The 14,712-nt window shown below is 45.3% G+C and overlaps 5 protein-coding genes across 7 annotated transcripts; 1 reads left to right on the forward strand and 4 right to left on the reverse strand.

The window, feature by feature from the left end:
• Positions 1-1,557: 1,557 nt before the first annotated feature.
• LOC108080255 (retinoid-inducible serine carboxypeptidase-like) lies at positions 1,558-3,193 on the reverse strand. Its single transcript, XM_017174914.2, has 4 exons — positions 3,084-3,193; positions 2,201-2,986; positions 1,957-2,142; positions 1,558-1,898 (listed from the first exon to the last, which is right to left on the reverse strand). Exons 1-4 carry the CDS (start codon positions 3,133-3,135, stop codon positions 1,603-1,605), a joined length of 1,320 nt encoding a protein of 439 aa, XP_017030403.1. The 5' UTR covers positions 3,136-3,193; the 3' UTR covers positions 1,558-1,602.
• A 53-nt stretch (positions 3,194-3,246) lies between these two features.
• LOC108072681 (retinoid-inducible serine carboxypeptidase-like) lies at positions 3,247-4,870 on the reverse strand. Of its 3 annotated transcripts, XM_070286071.1 has the most exons (5): positions 4,684-4,869; positions 4,459-4,629; positions 3,850-4,216; positions 3,670-3,795; positions 3,247-3,613 (listed from the first exon to the last, which is right to left on the reverse strand). In XM_070286071.1, the coding sequence occupies exons 1-5, from the start codon at positions 4,684-4,686 to the stop codon at positions 3,318-3,320; spliced, it is 963 nt and encodes a 320-aa protein (XP_070142172.1). In that variant the 5' UTR covers positions 4,687-4,869; the 3' UTR covers positions 3,247-3,317. The 3 variants fall into 3 exon arrangements, 2 of the variants coding, with proteins under 2 accessions (XP_070142172.1, XP_017030417.1); XM_017174928.3 differs by having other exon boundaries at positions 3,850-4,629; positions 4,684-4,870; XR_005990883.2 differs by having other exon boundaries at positions 3,477-3,613; positions 3,670-3,781; positions 3,850-4,629; positions 4,684-4,870.
• Positions 4,871-5,163: 293 nt separating this feature from the next.
• RabX6 (RAS oncogene family member RabX6) lies at positions 5,164-6,162 on the forward strand. The gene is made up of 2 exons (XM_017164109.3): positions 5,164-5,518; positions 5,575-6,162. Exons 1-2 carry the CDS (start codon positions 5,339-5,341, stop codon positions 6,031-6,033), a joined length of 639 nt encoding a protein of 212 aa, XP_017019598.1. The 5' UTR covers positions 5,164-5,338; the 3' UTR covers positions 6,034-6,162.
• Positions 6,098-7,506, reverse strand: Vti1a (Vesicle transport through interaction with t-SNAREs 1a). Its single transcript, XM_017164108.3, has 2 exons — positions 7,309-7,506; positions 6,098-7,248 (listed from the first exon to the last, which is right to left on the reverse strand). Exons 1-2 carry the CDS (start codon positions 7,400-7,402, stop codon positions 6,653-6,655), a joined length of 690 nt encoding a protein of 229 aa, XP_017019597.1. The 5' UTR covers positions 7,403-7,506; the 3' UTR covers positions 6,098-6,652.
• A 286-nt stretch (positions 7,507-7,792) lies between these two features.
• LOC108080404 (uncharacterized) lies at positions 7,793-14,606 on the reverse strand. The gene is made up of 2 exons (XM_017164112.3): positions 14,418-14,606; positions 7,793-9,607 (listed from the first exon to the last, which is right to left on the reverse strand). Exon 2 carries the CDS (start codon positions 9,488-9,490, stop codon positions 7,913-7,915), a length of 1,578 nt encoding a protein of 525 aa, XP_017019601.1. The 5' UTR covers positions 9,491-9,607; positions 14,418-14,606; the 3' UTR covers positions 7,793-7,912.
• Positions 14,607-14,712: the final 106 nt, after the last annotated feature.

Below are 14,712 nucleotides of genomic sequence, written 5' to 3' on the forward strand. Positions count from 1 at the left end.
TCCGCAAGCATCGTGTCGATCCGACAGTATTTGTTAAAGCGAATCATACCCATATTAAGTAAATTTAGTGCTCTAACGTATATTGCGTCAGCCGTATCGGCAGAGTCGTCCAAGCGACCGGCATTGTTTTTGCCAGCAATTGCCCACCACGTGAGGTGGCAGTCATTTGTGGCATTCATCGTTGGCATTGTCTGTGGCTTCTCAGCGGGATCAACGCCACGTGTCATCGGAGCATTCGCACGCACAGCGTGGGGCTGCGCTTCCCATTTCGGCGGCCATACACGTGCCGATTGCGGTGATCCTCGATTTGGATTTTCTTTACCGCCTCGCTAACGTGTCACCGTTCCCTCACACGGCGCGCATATTGGATCGCCGTTCCCTCACACGGTGCACATATTGGATCACCGTGCTTTTCTTCGGCGCACCTATTGGATCGCCGTGTGTCTTTTTCGTGGCCACATCGTTCTTTGCCACATCGCCGTGCATCTTTGCCACATCGCGTGCGCTCTGCCGCATCCACACCTTGGCGGGCTGGTCTCGTTCCGCTCACGCCTCACGCAAGGGATTGCGGCCATCCCTGTCGCACATAGTGCGTGTCATCTTCATCAGCGCGAACGACGGAAGTAGCATTACATATCCGTATTGAGAGCTGGTGGCTGATCCGGCCCACACTCTGCTCCAGGAGCGGATAAACATGAATGATAGTGTCTAAAATATAATTAATTTTGCATATAGGAGCTTTTGATTTAAGAATTCGTACTTATAAACCTTTTCGGTCGTAATTTAGCAATTTTTTTTGGGAGATTTGGCAATTATAATATCGTTTTGTCCCTCAAATAACTTAAAACACATACAGCTACACATCACCAGTCATCAGGCCTGCTGACGTCGATGGAGAAAGCGTGAGTACGGCCTAGCCGCAAAACAACAAAATAAAACTGAACCCATCCTTATAATTTCGCCAAGACTTCTGAAATAGTTTGCACATCTTAATTAATTAATTGATTCAAAAGAATATTAATAAGTTAATCTATTTAATGTAAAGTAAAAAAGGAAAAAGCGTTCTTTCTTATCTTAAATTTTATTTCCTTTCATTGGATCTAAAACAAACTGACTCAATAAGAGGTCTCGTAACGTAAATAACGTAAACTTAGGCTTAAGGATTAGATTTAGGAAAATGTCTTTCAATATTATCTCAGCCTGCAATTATATGACTTTGAAAATGAACTAATTTGATATCTTGTTGGGCACCTAAGGGGATGTAGAGCATTGGTTGTATAAGGGTGGAGCCTGAATGGACTTCACAGGTTGGGAGGGTTTAGATTGAGGCCAATAACATCGGAGCCTCATCTTCAATAGGTACACTTCCTTCGTCTGATTCATATTATTTACCATATCCCCAGCTAGAGTATCTCTGTCTACAATATTAGTTATGTAGCACCATTGTTCATGTCAACACAAAACCCACGCCCATTTTCCCTGAGCCTGCCGAGCAGAAAAAGTAGACAGAGCGTGTTGAGGTGGACAACGCTCGGTGAGTGTGTTTGTTACAACATATTTAAATTTTATACTCCTTTTTATTTTAAAAAATCGACAATTGATCTACCCAAAATTGGTAAACTGGCGCAGGACATGGCTCATGGCAGCTGGGTTATCAGCCGGAGCCATGTGACCGCTGCGGTTGATCCAGTACATGGTGAAGTTGCCTCCAGTCTTCTGATAACCCTCCAGAATGCGATCCACTGTGATGGCATTACGCGGAGCAGCCAGGTACTCATCCCGGCGGCTCCAATCCAGCTGGGCGATCCAGTTGACGGTGCCAGGAGTGGCACAGATTAGATCCAGGCCACCTGAGAACACGCCCACCTTCAGGGGAGTCTTCTCCAGTAGTTCGTTCACTGCGAAAAGTGTTGATAAATAATTTTGTCATAATAATTCAAAAAAGAGATCCCCCACCAATGTGAATAACTGGCTTCATAAAGTCGGTTCTGTGGATATCAAAAGTGGTTCCACTCTGTGAACCCCACACCACGTTCGAGGGGATGCCCAGGGTTTCGGCCACAGGGCCTCGCATCAGATCCTCCAGCAGCTTAGTGCGATCTTCGTCGATATCGAATTTGACCATGGTTCGGAAAATACGTTCTAAAACAAATATTTAAAAGTTATATTAACATATTTAAAGTTATTTCCTTGGACTCACCTTCAGGGCTCATTGACAGTTGTCTTTGATAGCGGCCGCCTGCCGTCTCCTTCAGCACATTGTAGAAGTCCACGCCCTTGGAGGCCTTCATCACCTCCCACTGCGTGTTGCCCCACTGATAGGTGGCTTGGATCCATCGCTCCTGCTCGACCAGTTGGGCTGTCAAGTTTGCAGCCTCCTGAATGGCCCGGTAACCCTCGTGATCCACAATTCCCAGTTCCTTGAGGAAAGGCCCCCAGGCCAGGACAGAATCGATGGGCGATGTCCAGGGATCACCCAGAGCTACCGAGGTGAGATTGCTCTTTACCTCACCCCGCTCTTTGGCGTAGTACAGCTCCAAAGCAAACTCAGGGGCCATCTTACCGCCGTAACTCTCGCAAAAAATGTGCAGGGGAACCGCCTCGAACTCGGGATGCAGCTTATAAAAGCCCTTCATCAGCTCGACCAAGTCAAGGGCTATTTCCTTGTTGGTGGCCGTGTAAAAAGCGGTGTTATCCACATAGCTATAACCACTGCCCACGGGATTGTCGATAAACAGGACATTCATATCCTTCACCCAGGTCCAGCTGCGCCAATCGCCATACAGATCGACGGGTCCCAGCTCCTCGAAGTTTCCGTATCCGGTGGAGGAAGCCCCAGGACCTCCTTGTAGCCAAATGGCCAGAGGCCTATCCGTATAGTCCGAAACATTGGCGGTGGTGTAGTAAAGCCAGTAGAACATGTGGGCGCCGGGGCGCACGTCCACATAGCCCCAGTCCTGTTCCCCGGGTCCGTAACCGGGCTTGCCTGGGATTTCCAATTAACTTTTTTAAGATATAGCTTCTTATTTACAACACAACCTGCCTTCCCTTCTGGGAGATAGCACTTGATTTACGACACTTACCGTGGGCCAAGGCGGCAAGGCACGCCAGGAATGTTAGCAGCAAAAGCGACATCTTCAACTGCAGGCCATGGTGCGGCTCGTGGCTTTATTTAAAGGTAAGAACCACTATCAGTGGCTGGTGCCTGTTGATTATTTAACAAATTGATAGCAAGGCCTATCGAACTGGTTCGTTATGGGATTTTTCATTTATATATATATATATATATAGTTGAGATACAAATAATGTTGCGAAATCTAGCCGACAGAAGTTATCTGCCGCAGGACGTGGCTCATGGCTGCAGGATTATCTGCCGGAATGGAGTGGCCACTGCGGTTGATCCAGAACAGGGTGAAGTTTCCGCCAGTCTTCTGGTAGCCCTCCAAGATACCATCTACGTTGATGGTGGTTCGAGGCGCCCACAGATACTCCCTCTTTCCGCTCCACTCCAGCTTGGCTATCCAATTAACGTTGCCAGGAGTGGCGCAAATCAGGTCCAGATTACCAGTGGCTACGCTCACCTTCAGCGGAGTCTTCTCCAGCAATTCGTTCACTATAGACGGGTCAGTTAATACTATAAGTGAATATTAAGATAAGCATCTGGCTTACCTATGTGAATGACCGGTTTCATGAAGTCAGCCCTTTGGTTATAAAAGACTGCATCACTCTGTAAGTCATAAACCACCGCCTCGGGGATTCCCAGGATCTTGGAAACAGGACCCTTCATTAAGGGTACTAATTATTAAATTTTAAATTAATGTGATTTTAGAGATTAACTCGAATTGTCACCTTCAGCATCCTCCTCTTCGGGATCCTCTGGCAAATTTGTTTTCTTCATTGTGTTGTAGAAGTCAACACCTTCGGAGGCCTTTCGCACCTCCTCCTGAGTGTGTAGGCACTGAATGGCGGCCTGGATCCAGTTGTCTTGCTTCACCAGCTGAGCTGTGGTTTTTGCTGAATACATGATGGCATCGAATCCATCTTGGTCCACAATGCCCAACTCCCGTAGCAGTGGTCCCCAGGCTAGGATTGAGTCGATCGGGGAGACCCAAGGACTTCCAAGCTCCACCGATGTAATATTACTTCTTAGCTCCCCTCGCTCCTTGGCATAGTAAAGCTCCAAGGCAAATTCTGCAGCGGCCTTTCCTCCGTAGCTCTGGGAAAAGATGTGCAACGGCACTGTCTCGAATTCAGGATGCAGTTTGTAGAAGCCCTTCATCATCTCCACTAGATCAAGAGCTATCTCCTTATTGGTGGTGGTGTATAGGGTTGCGTTATCCACATAGCTAAAACCAGAGCCCACAGGACTGTCGATGAACAGGACATTCATATCCTTAACCCAGGTCCAGTTGCGCTCATTACCCTTCAAATCTAGGGGTCCGAGTTCTTTAAAATTACCAAATCCAGTGGAAGATGTTCCAGGACCTTCTTGTAGCCAAATGGCCAGTGGTCGCTCCGTGTAACTTGAAACATTGGCGGTGGTGTAGTAAAGCCAGTAGAACATGTGAGCTCCGGGACGCACGTCCACGTAGCCCCAATCCTGCTCTCCCGGCCCGTAACCAGCTTTCCCTTTAATTAGAAATTTACTTATAAAAACAGATAACTTTTGATTTATTTGTTTACCATGAGTCACGACGGCAGAGCAGGCCAAGAGAGTTACCAGCAAAAGTGACATGTTTAACTAATAACTAAAGGTAACACTATATACACATACATACATAATCGAACGTTAAAACTTATAATAATTTTAATGCTGTGATTTTTATACGAAATCATCAGCTTGCACCGACGTATCACTGACTACTGCAGCTTCCCCAAAATATCATCTTATGTATACTCTCATTTATATATAATAATATTCTGTAACACTCACTTAAAATTCGCAAACAAGTTCCCTGATAAGGTTCATTCATAAGTTTGTAAGCGCGCTTAATCACCAGCTTGATAAGAAACCCCTTTCATTTAAGCAGCTTCCGAGTATTAATTAATCAAAAATACCTAGAACTTGAGTGATTTCTTGGCACTTTTACTTCACTTCCATCATATAAAACAAATATATTAAAAGGAAATCAAAACCATTTTATTAGTTGATATTTTTAAATATTCAAACTTGATAGTAATTATCGAGCTGCCTATCGATAACACTGTGGTGGAGCAGACTGGCAGCACTTTCCAGGTGTTGTTTTTCTTCAGGAGGAACAGCTGTTGGCGCTTTGTTGTCTGCAGGTGCAAAGTAATTGGATTATTTTTTGGCTGAAATCAAAGTTAAGTCGAAGTCATGGCCACGATGCGCATACCCAAGCAGAAGGTGATCCTGTGCGGTGACTATGGCGTGGGCAAGAGCTCCCTGTTCCGGCGGTTCGCCACCAACACATTTGTCACGGACACGGACAGGAAATCCACGCTGGGATTGGATCATATCGATCGGGAATATAATATAGCAGAGAAGCAGATCAAGGTAAGACCGTGTCTTGCAATTTAACATATGTGTATTACATATTCTACCGCCAACAGCTCCAACTCTGGGACACTGGCGGCATGGAACGCGTGGCCTCGGTCACCTCGTCGTATTACAAATTCGCCGAGGGAGCCATTCTCGTGTTTGCCCTGGACAACGCCGCCTCGTTTCACTCTCTGTCGCAGCACCTCCTGGACATTGTGACCTATGCGGAGAATGCCAAGATCTTCATTTGCGGCAACAAGAGCGATCTGGAGGGCAGGGAGCCGGAGGTTAGTGACGAGGAGGTGGAGGCCTTCTGCGAGCAGTGTCACTCGCTGATCAGTGCCACCTACAAGACCTCCTGTCGCAGCGGTGCCGGCGTAGAGGAAATGTTCCGCGATATCTCCAGGCAGCTCGTGCACGCCAATCGTTCCAAAATGGAGCTGCAGGCCCTGGAGCAGAAGAGCTTCCAGGTTGACACGGCCAGCGATGCGGTGATGAACGAGGAGGATGCCTCCTCCTGTGGCTGCTAGCAGTTGGGGAACATTGAGTTCGGCTAGGAAGCCCAAGCTCAATGCTTGCAGAAATGCATTTTACTGTATTTATGATTTATTTATTAACAGTTTTTGGCTATGAATATGAATATTTAATTTCGAATTTAATGCGAAACACGTCCCGGATGCGAACACGAGTCATAGATTAGGATTAGGTTACTATTATTATAATAATCCAGGCGCCAAGTCAATGCCAAACATTAACTACTTAAACTTTGTACACGTAACTTAGGGTGGATTGCATTTTTGGGGAGCTGAAAAAAATGTTTTTGGTGCAAATTTCTAAAGGGAAATGTTATTTTTTTATGGAAATTTTCTTAGGGCAAAATATAATACAAAGTTTTTGGTTTTACGTATAAAATTGTGTAACCCAGGGATTACTCTTTGTTCCTAAACATTTTTCTGGTAAAACTAATGCACCCACCCTAGAGCGTATTTAGCTTAGTGCGTAAGTTTGAAGCTTTCTTCCACGGAATATGTAACGCGTAAAGGTAAAATATATGCTAAAACAATAAATAATCAACATACGACAAATTGGAATGGCTAAACTTGGCCTACAATCGAACTATCATTGGTTATTTCTGAGCTACGTGGATGACTACGAGGTGACCGAGGAGCCGGGAGCAAAGGTTAGGTAAATGCTGACGCCCACGGCTACCACAAAGCAGACACCAACGCCATAGAGGACCACCTTCTCGCGCATAGCCCTCAACATCATGTTGTTCAAGGTGCGCGAGGCTCGACTGATCTCGGCATTGGTTTCCCTTAAGCGAGCTCTGGCTCCCTGGAGCGTCTCCCGCTGATGATGCAGGTCATTCAGCACCTGGGCGCCCAACTGTTCCGTTTCCAAAGCCACGCGATAGCCTTCGGTTAGCCGGTTGCCCGTGCGTTCGATCTGCTCCGAGTTGTCCAGCAATCGCTGCCGCTGATCGGTGCTGATGGTCACATCCTCGTAGCTATCGCCCAGATCCAAGGTGGTGAAGGTGTTGTGTGCCTGGGCGCGCTGCTTGTCCTTGGTCTGTCTGTACTCCGCCTGCAGGCGCTTCAGCTCGGCCTGTGCCACCTGCAGTTTACCATTGAAGCTGCTGCGCTGGGTGGGATTCAGTTCGCGAACCTCAAGGCCCATCTGCTCCAGCAGCTCCTGGGCTTCCGGCAGACTGGCATCGATCTTGCTGCACAAATCGTTGCGTTCACCTAAGGGAAACACAGGTTCAAATTAATCATGGCTGGCAGGAAAATGGGTTGTGAACTCACTGTTGTTGTTCTGCTGCTGTAACCGTCCAATATGGGCGGTGATTTCGGCTATTAGCGATGCATACTGCTGCTCGTATTGATTGAGCAGCGACATTTGTGCGGTTTTGGGCCAGTTTTGTTAATAATAATAACGTTTTTTAGCAACAATTTGCTGATTTTTCGCAGAAAAACGTAAACATTGACTTAGAGTGACCAAGTGCTGTTTGTGTTTATTATTGAACTCTTATATATGGTCACTCTTATTCAAGGAAGCGTTGCCAGACTGATTTATTTATAACAGTCGATAACGATTAACGTTTTTTTAAATGCTTTAATGAAAAAATTAAAATAATAAATTGTGATAAACAATTCTAATTGAAAAATACAAAACAGAAAGTTTCCCATGCATCCATCCAATTAAAATACTTTTTCCATTCAATATTAAAATTCTATTTTAATTTTCTTATTGTAATTAATAAATTATTTAGTTATTTTCAGCTTCTGTGAGAGGATATTCTTTATGAAAAATTAATAATACTATTTTTTGATACATATGTACACAGTTCATCACATTTGTGTTTTGTGCTCGTTGTCCTGTGGACCGAAAACCCCAGTAGTCGTCCTCTTAACCCTCGACCAGCGTGGCCTTGTCGCCCTTGCGCAGCACCAATTCCAGCTGAGAGAGCAACCCAATCGCTCGGAAGTTCTCCTTGAAGAGGACAAAATCCTCCAGCGGCTTCAGGTACTCCAGTGCCTGCGTGTAGCTATCCAGTTCGTTTAGCATCGCCACCGCCTTCTTCTGCTCGGGTTCCGGAGATGGGTGACCATTGGTTTGGCTGCCGGAGGAATTGCTGCTGCCGTTGGCGATCTTTTTAGGTGAGGTGGGAGCAGAGGCTGCTTTGACTGGCGCCGGTGAATCCTTGCCTTTGACGGAGAGTGCTGGCGTGGACTTCCCGCTGGGTCCGCCGCCCTTAGGAGCATTCTCCTTGCTGCTGGCACTGTCTCTTCCTCCGCTACTGTTGTTATTCTGTTCCTTGGGACTTGAACTGCGACTGCCCTTGGCTGATTCTGCGGGAGCAAGTGGTGGTGAGGTCACCGCCGAGTTGATTTCCTGCACCTCATCATCGTCGGGAGACTCCATTTTTGGCCGCTTGGCCAACTGCACCGGCTGGAAGGGACTGGCTCTCTGGGGAGGCACATTGGGCGGCAGTTGCGGCTGAAAGGGTTCCCTTTGCGGCGGCATGGAAGGTGGGAACTGTGGCTGCTGTTGCTGCATTTGCTGCTGCTGCTGCTGTTGGAGTTGCTGCTGCATCTGCTGCTGGTGGCGCTCGAAGTAGAAGTCATTGAAGCTGGCGAATCCTGGATGAGGCGGATGCCCAGGATGTCCTGCAAACGGTGGCCACGGATGGCCCATTTGCTGCTGCTGCTGCTGCATGTGTTGCTGTTGAAGAGCAAAGTGTTGCTGCTGCTGTTGCTGCTCCTGGTAGCTCTGCTCCTTGACATCCATACTGTCGTCATCCTCCTCGTACTCGCCATACTGCTGCATGTAGCTCATGTACTGTTCGGGCATCTCCTCCAGCTTGGCCACCCGTTCAGCACTAGCGGGCGGAAAGAGATGAGCCAGGTCCTGCACTATGTCAGGAATCCAGAGGGAAGAGCCCAAGGACTTTAGCTGATTGCTGGCCAGTTTTTGGGCAAAGCCCTGGAGATGCGTCTCCCGAAAGCGGTTCAGCCAGCGATTGTCGGCGATAAACGAGGTGCTCCCGATCACCTGGCGGGCATTCTCCGCCTTGTCCTTGATCATGCCGTGGGTGATGCTGCCCCTTAGCTGCGGATTTATGTTGGCCCGCACCAGCCACTCGTAGACGACGGCATTGATGTAGGCACACTTCCTGCTCCGCTCGATCTCCTCCACCATTGCCTGCTGCTCCACGGCCTCTAGATTTGAGGGCACCTCCAGCCGTAGCGTGGGCAAGGCATTGGACTGAAGCCGTCGTCCGCCCAGGACACTGGGATCAAAGTGCAGGGCACACACCACGGGCTTTTTGAAGGGCACAATCCGGCGCAGGGAGGCGTGGCAGGCCTCCTTCCACAGCTTGTGGAAGGGATTCTCGGGGCGTGGAAAGGCAAAGAACTGCATACTCGGATGCTGACGCGAATTGGACAGGCAGCCGATGATGCAGCAGCGCCGGATGGTGGGCATCTCGGGCTGCGGTTGGAATTGCTGTTGGCCCCGAATCTTAAATCTTGAAGAGCTGGGCGTCGCTGACGCTTCGCCAAGCCACGGAATGGGATGAAAATAAAAAACCACCAACGGGATCTGGAAATGGAAAGAAAACAAAAGTTAGTAAAGAGATAATTAGCTTATAATTAAAGGAATTGAAAAATATTTAACACAATTTCTGCTCGTCTGCCTTTTCTGATTTGGTTTATTCCGCTGCCAAAGTCCTTTTGGAATTGAATAGGTCTGGCAAGGAGCAACAAGTCTGGCAGTCCTGTGATTAACGGTACTTGTCAAAATGGTTGTCCATTTGAATCCCCTAGGCGCCAGAATAATAAATATCAATTCACAATTCCCTGTTTTCCAATCTTAAAACATTGTAAAATCCCCAAGCAGCATTGTTTTCTGAGAAATTCAGGTAAACATTCCCAATGAATCAGCTTTTCGAGTAACGCAGAAGGACAGTTATAACAAATTTATGATGAATTCGATCCACAAGCTAGTGCTCTATTCGCTGGGGACTTGAACTCAATCAACTCACGAGCTCACATGACTCATCAGATTGTGGCAAACTAAAAACCATATTTATTAATAAAAAATTATATATAAGTATATAGACACGACCTCGAGGTCTTGCATAGCGTCCACTTCAGAGAGTCAAGGGGAATACAAGATATACAAGGCAGAAGATACAGATATAGCTACAGATACATACTATTGATATAGTTACAGATACATCTACAAAACTACACACATCTGCTTAACCCATTAACATTAGTTATAAGCCTTATACGCCTTCGTAAATCGATACAGACCCAAAAACCAGAACCGGAGCCATACCCCCAACGCTCCATATCGGGGAGTACTCATACAGAGACACCCACTTTGTATCTGGTATCTGACGGATACACACCATTGGAGATTGTAAACAGCAAAGCTCGGCTAAAGCGAACGAATTTCTGGGTCGCGCCCCCTTTTCGCAACCTCCCTCCCAAAGATGTTTATAGTCAGTCTCGGCTGCTGAGTCACGGATCCAGAGCCACCTGTCTGAGTCAGAGAGCCGGTCTTCGGATTAGCACTGCTCCCCGGAGAGATCGAGATTGAGATTCGAGATCGAGATGACTTAATGCGAACAGCATGTCCGTTTCACCAGTAGTACTTTTATAGTATGGTTTTTATAGCTTCAGACTCTATGATGGCTAAAGAAGTGCCTTTCAGTTGGATTGAATTTGTTTCAGATTTTCAGGAATTTTACCTAAGCCTATGTCCGGTGATTCCCCTTGTTGTTTTACCGTTGACACGGATTTACGAAATTGGGTTTTATATCCGGACTTGAGCCAGCTTAGGGGTTGCTCACTGTTGCACATCTCTTTCTAGCAGTCTCTGGTCTCTTACTGGATTTCCTTACGCAGCTGTTCGTTCTACTCTCAAGCAAAGTTTTTGCGCCGGAAACTTCTTGGAAGCAGGAGCAGCGCAGCCAGCGTCAAAGTTTCTCAGCCTGAAAACCCAAACCAAAACCGAATCTCAAACCCCAGCGCAAACCCAAGCCCAAGGCACCGAACCCTTCCACTTTCCATCTTGAAGATACTCGCACCTTGACACACAACGCGACTGCGCTTCGTCTATGCTTCGGCTTCGTCTTCCTTTTGCTGTGTGTGTGTGTGCTGATACACACACAGATACTATTCGTACACACACATACTATCACGATGTCGAGTGCACTACACCATCAATTCCAATTCAAATCTCCCCTGACTGACTCGCTTTATAAATGGTTTTATATTTCCTTTTATGTCGCTCTCTATGGCCCAAGCTATGGCTACGGGTATGGCTCTGAGTCTGAGTCTGAGTATGGCTATATATTCACAGCATAGGCCATGAGAATAGTGAAGGTTTTTGAGAACATTTAAAAAGAGTATGATAATATATTTTGGGAATTATCTTTTAATGTAAGAGCTCATTTATTATTTATTTTTGTCTTAAATTAAATTTTAAGAAAACTTAAAACTCTTGAGATTTCAAATCACTAAATAAGATCCATAAAAGTATGCAATGCTATGTTTTAAAGGTTACCCAGGATGAGCGATATATGTTATTATAATAAATTAAAGATTCTTAAAGATTATAATACCCTGCAAGGGTATAAAAACAGGATAAACCTCTCAAAACCTTTGAAGTTTTCTAGTTATTCTATAAATTATATTATTTAATATTTAAAACAGAAAAAATGTATATCGAAATTTTACAATAAAATTGTAATTATTTTTATTAACGAAATGAAGTAAACTACACTATTAACTCGTCGCTTAGTGTACATATATACACAGCATCGGATACGGACGTTGGACGTGGACGCGGACTTGGATGTAGCTCCAAGTACGAGTATCTCGACATCTCAGCTCGCTCAGTTCGCCAGTTCTTACGTTTCTTTCCCTTATATCGATTGGCACTTTATCTTAATCGCCTCGAGAGTTGTCCCTCGCCATTCCCTGGGCCCCCAGGGGTATTTCCCGCCCTCGCCTTCTTCACCTCCTCCAGCTCCTCGGCTGGAGATTCCCCTCCCACAGAATCACCCTAATGGCTGCCTATACGTTTTGGTCTTCGTCGTCGTCGTCGTCGTCGATGTTGCTGTTGCTGCTACTTCTGCTGCTGCCTAAGCTGCCTTAGCTCCTGGGTTCTTCGGGAAATTTCGTGCAGCGTCATTATCATCGGAGCAATCAAGATGATGCCCCGGTTTCGGTCCTGGGCCCAGGTCCCTGGTCTTGGTCCCAATCCCAATCCCATTTGCCATTACCGAACACAGCCTCAACTTCAGTTCGGGCTCCCTTTTGTTGGCCCAACATATCTTTTGTATCTCTGTATCGCAGTATCTCTCAGCCATTGTGTTTGCCTAGGAAGTTTTCAGTTCGGTTCGGTTTTTTGGCTCGTTTTTTGGTTCGTTTCTACGTTCTACCTAACGCAAACCATCCTACCTCTCGACCTGCCCCTTTGTCTATATATGGATATACTATAGCATATTCCCCTTCAGATTCCCACCGCCCGGGGATTAAGCTGGTAGTTTTGGGTTTCACTCGACGATGCTCACGATGTCAGGTAATTTTGCGATTGGTTTTTCGTCTTGGGCTCGGGCTATGGCATGAGTTTACTTTACTTATTTATCTCTTGTATCTCAAGGTGGTTTGGTTGGACCTTTTTGGGCTGGTTTTAGCAGCGCATAAATGGATGTTATATAGCTTGGCATGTCAGCATGCCTTGATTTCGATATGCTGTGTGTGTATATGTGAATTATTTCAGATTTGAGGGGAAGATATACACTCATGGGAATAAAGAAACAGACTATGCTGCTGGCCTATATGTGTTATATTGTATGGCATTCGTTATGTTTGTATCTGGTGGGTATGGTCTATGAGGTCATTAAAGTGAGATATAGATAGCAAATGGTTTATACTAGTTTGGAAGAGAAGTGAACAAGATTTATGACGAATAGGAAATAATAGGAAATAATACCCAAAACATGGAAAATAATTATATTGGCTTTTTTGAAAGTAATTTTATTATGATTTTAATTTTATATATTTGTATATTTTTATTTATAGGTTCTCTACATCAAGTGCTCTCTGTAATTACATTTATAATTGGGGTAATGTAAACCAGCTTAGCCACAAACACAAATAAAGCCAAATTAGGGGTTAAATGTGCTTTTAGAATGGCCTCCAATTAACTTGTATTAACTAATAAAAATCCCTTTTTATATAAATCATTAATAACTTGTTTTTATCCCCTAGATATCCCTAGATTTTTATCCCCTAGATAACCAAGCACAACTGACAGCAGGAACGTCTGGTTGCATCTGGAAATCTGTCGCTACAAGGATTCGGGCACAGTTCAATTGGTCGAGACAAGAGCAGTACATCTGACTACATGATACCCAGAACATGCCCGGATGTAAACACAACAATAGTTGAGGGTCCTAATGACTAGAAGCCAGGCCAGGACCGTGCTCAATACCTCAATATATACACCGACGGCTCCAAGATGGATGGCTATTTAACAATTAATGAAAAGAAAAAGTTATTGTAGTCATTTCTGTACAAGCAACTTTTAATAAGTTCTTGAAAATTACTTTTTGTACACAAAAATAAATCCTTAGGATAACAAAACGTCAAAACCTTTTCTTAAAATTAAATACAACCATATAACCACATTAAAACCTTTTGTTAAATATAAATAAAGCCAATAAACCACTCTTAATTCATAAAAAAATATTTGTATTTATAAAAATGGATCTATAAACCATTCATAAGTAGCTTTTCTTATCAGAAGCCCAACTTATAAATCACCAATAAGCAGCTTTACCTATTAGACATGCACCATTTGAATCGAATCACCCAATTGCGGAATCAACACCCACTTAGTGTTCACGCCCCCTCATAAAAGTGTCCTTGGCCGCTTCAAGGACTTCCTCCCATTCAATTGGCGCCAAATCAGTGGGGCAATGTCCCCTTATCACACCCCCCATAAACACTGCTGACACACACACACACACACACTGGAAAACCAAAAAAATAAATAAACGCCGAAAATCAAACAAACAAAATGCAAAAACCAAAACAAACCGCTGCCGCGGTCAGCGTCGAAGCAGCAGCAGACGCCGCGATGTCTAAGAAATTCAAACAAAAACAAAAGTGGGGATTTTTCAAAACACAGAAAACACACACAAAACACACACACCGGCATGCAAATGCGGTTTTTTTTTTTTTAATTACAAGAACAAGCAGGCGCCGACAGCGACGGCGACAGAATCTCAAGACCCCGATTTGTTTACATCACACACTGGTACATCCCACGCCCACTCGCCCTACATCATCATCATCACACACAAATTGCCCATCCGCACAGTGGTACTCACATCCGGAGCAACCGAAAAACGTATCGGCTGCGGTTTATATATCCACGAAACACCGCTCGAAAGTCAAGACCTTCTCCAAGTTTGCGCGATATATATGCGAGATAATATATAATGTCTCTGCCCGGATTCAAACCACCAGGGAAATGGAAAACTCGGGGAAAAATATCCGCTAAACGCGCTGCGAGAACCGCTGCCCACGAACGTTCAGCACAGAGTGAACGTGCACCGAGTTGGAGTGTACGAAACTAGCGACATCATCATCGCCACAGCCATAGCTATGGCTACATCGACTCGA

The sequence above is a fragment of the Drosophila kikkawai genome, chromosome 3L, assembly GCF_030179895.1.
Source record: "Drosophila kikkawai strain 14028-0561.14 chromosome 3L, DkikHiC1v2, whole genome shotgun sequence".
NCBI lineage: Eukaryota > Metazoa > Arthropoda > Insecta > Diptera > Drosophilidae > Drosophila > Drosophila kikkawai.

What these genes read in the sequence shown, in the direction of transcription:
- Vti1a (XM_017164108.3), bottom strand. Translation starts at nt 7,402, where the DNA reads ATGTCGCTGCTCAATCAATACGAGCAGCAGTATGCATCGCTAATAGCC. An exon ending in ACAGCAGCAGAACAACAACA is followed by an intron (nt 7,249 to 7,308) that starts GTGAGTTCACAA and finishes TGTTTCCCTTAG; the next exon opens with GTGAACGCAACGATTTGTGC.
- LOC108080255 (XM_017174914.2), bottom strand. Translation starts at nt 3,135, where the DNA reads ATGTCGCTTTTGCTGCTAACATTCCTGGCGTGCCTTGCCGCCTTGGCC. An exon ending in CCTTGCCGCCTTGGCCCACG is followed by an intron (nt 2,987 to 3,083) that starts GTAAGTGTCGTA and finishes TGGAAATCCCAG; the next exon opens with GCAAGCCCGGTTACGGACCC. An exon ending in GAAGCCAGTTATTCACATTG is followed by an intron (nt 1,899 to 1,956) that starts GTGGGGGATCTC and finishes CACTTTTCGCAG; the next exon opens with TGAACGAACTACTGGAGAAG.
- RabX6 (XM_017164109.3), top strand. Translation starts at nt 5,339, where the DNA reads ATGGCCACGATGCGCATACCCAAGCAGAAGGTGATCCTGTGCGGTGAC. An exon ending in TAGCAGAGAAGCAGATCAAG is followed by an intron (nt 5,519 to 5,574) that starts GTAAGACCGTGT and finishes TACCGCCAACAG; the next exon opens with CTCCAACTCTGGGACACTGG.
- LOC108072681 (XM_017174928.3), bottom strand. Translation starts at nt 4,735, where the DNA reads ATGTCACTTTTGCTGGTAACTCTCTTGGCCTGCTCTGCCGTCGTGACT. An exon ending in CGAAGAGGAGGATGCTGAAG is followed by an intron (nt 3,796 to 3,849) that starts GTGACAATTCGA and finishes TTTAATAATTAG; the next exon opens with TACCCTTAATGAAGGGTCCT. An exon ending in GAAACCGGTCATTCACATAG is followed by an intron (nt 3,614 to 3,669) that starts GTAAGCCAGATG and finishes ACCCGTCTATAG; the next exon opens with TGAACGAATTGCTGGAGAAG.
- LOC108080404 (XM_017164112.3), bottom strand. Translation starts at nt 9,490, where the DNA reads ATGCCCACCATCCGGCGCTGCTGCATCATCGGCTGCCTGTCCAATTCG.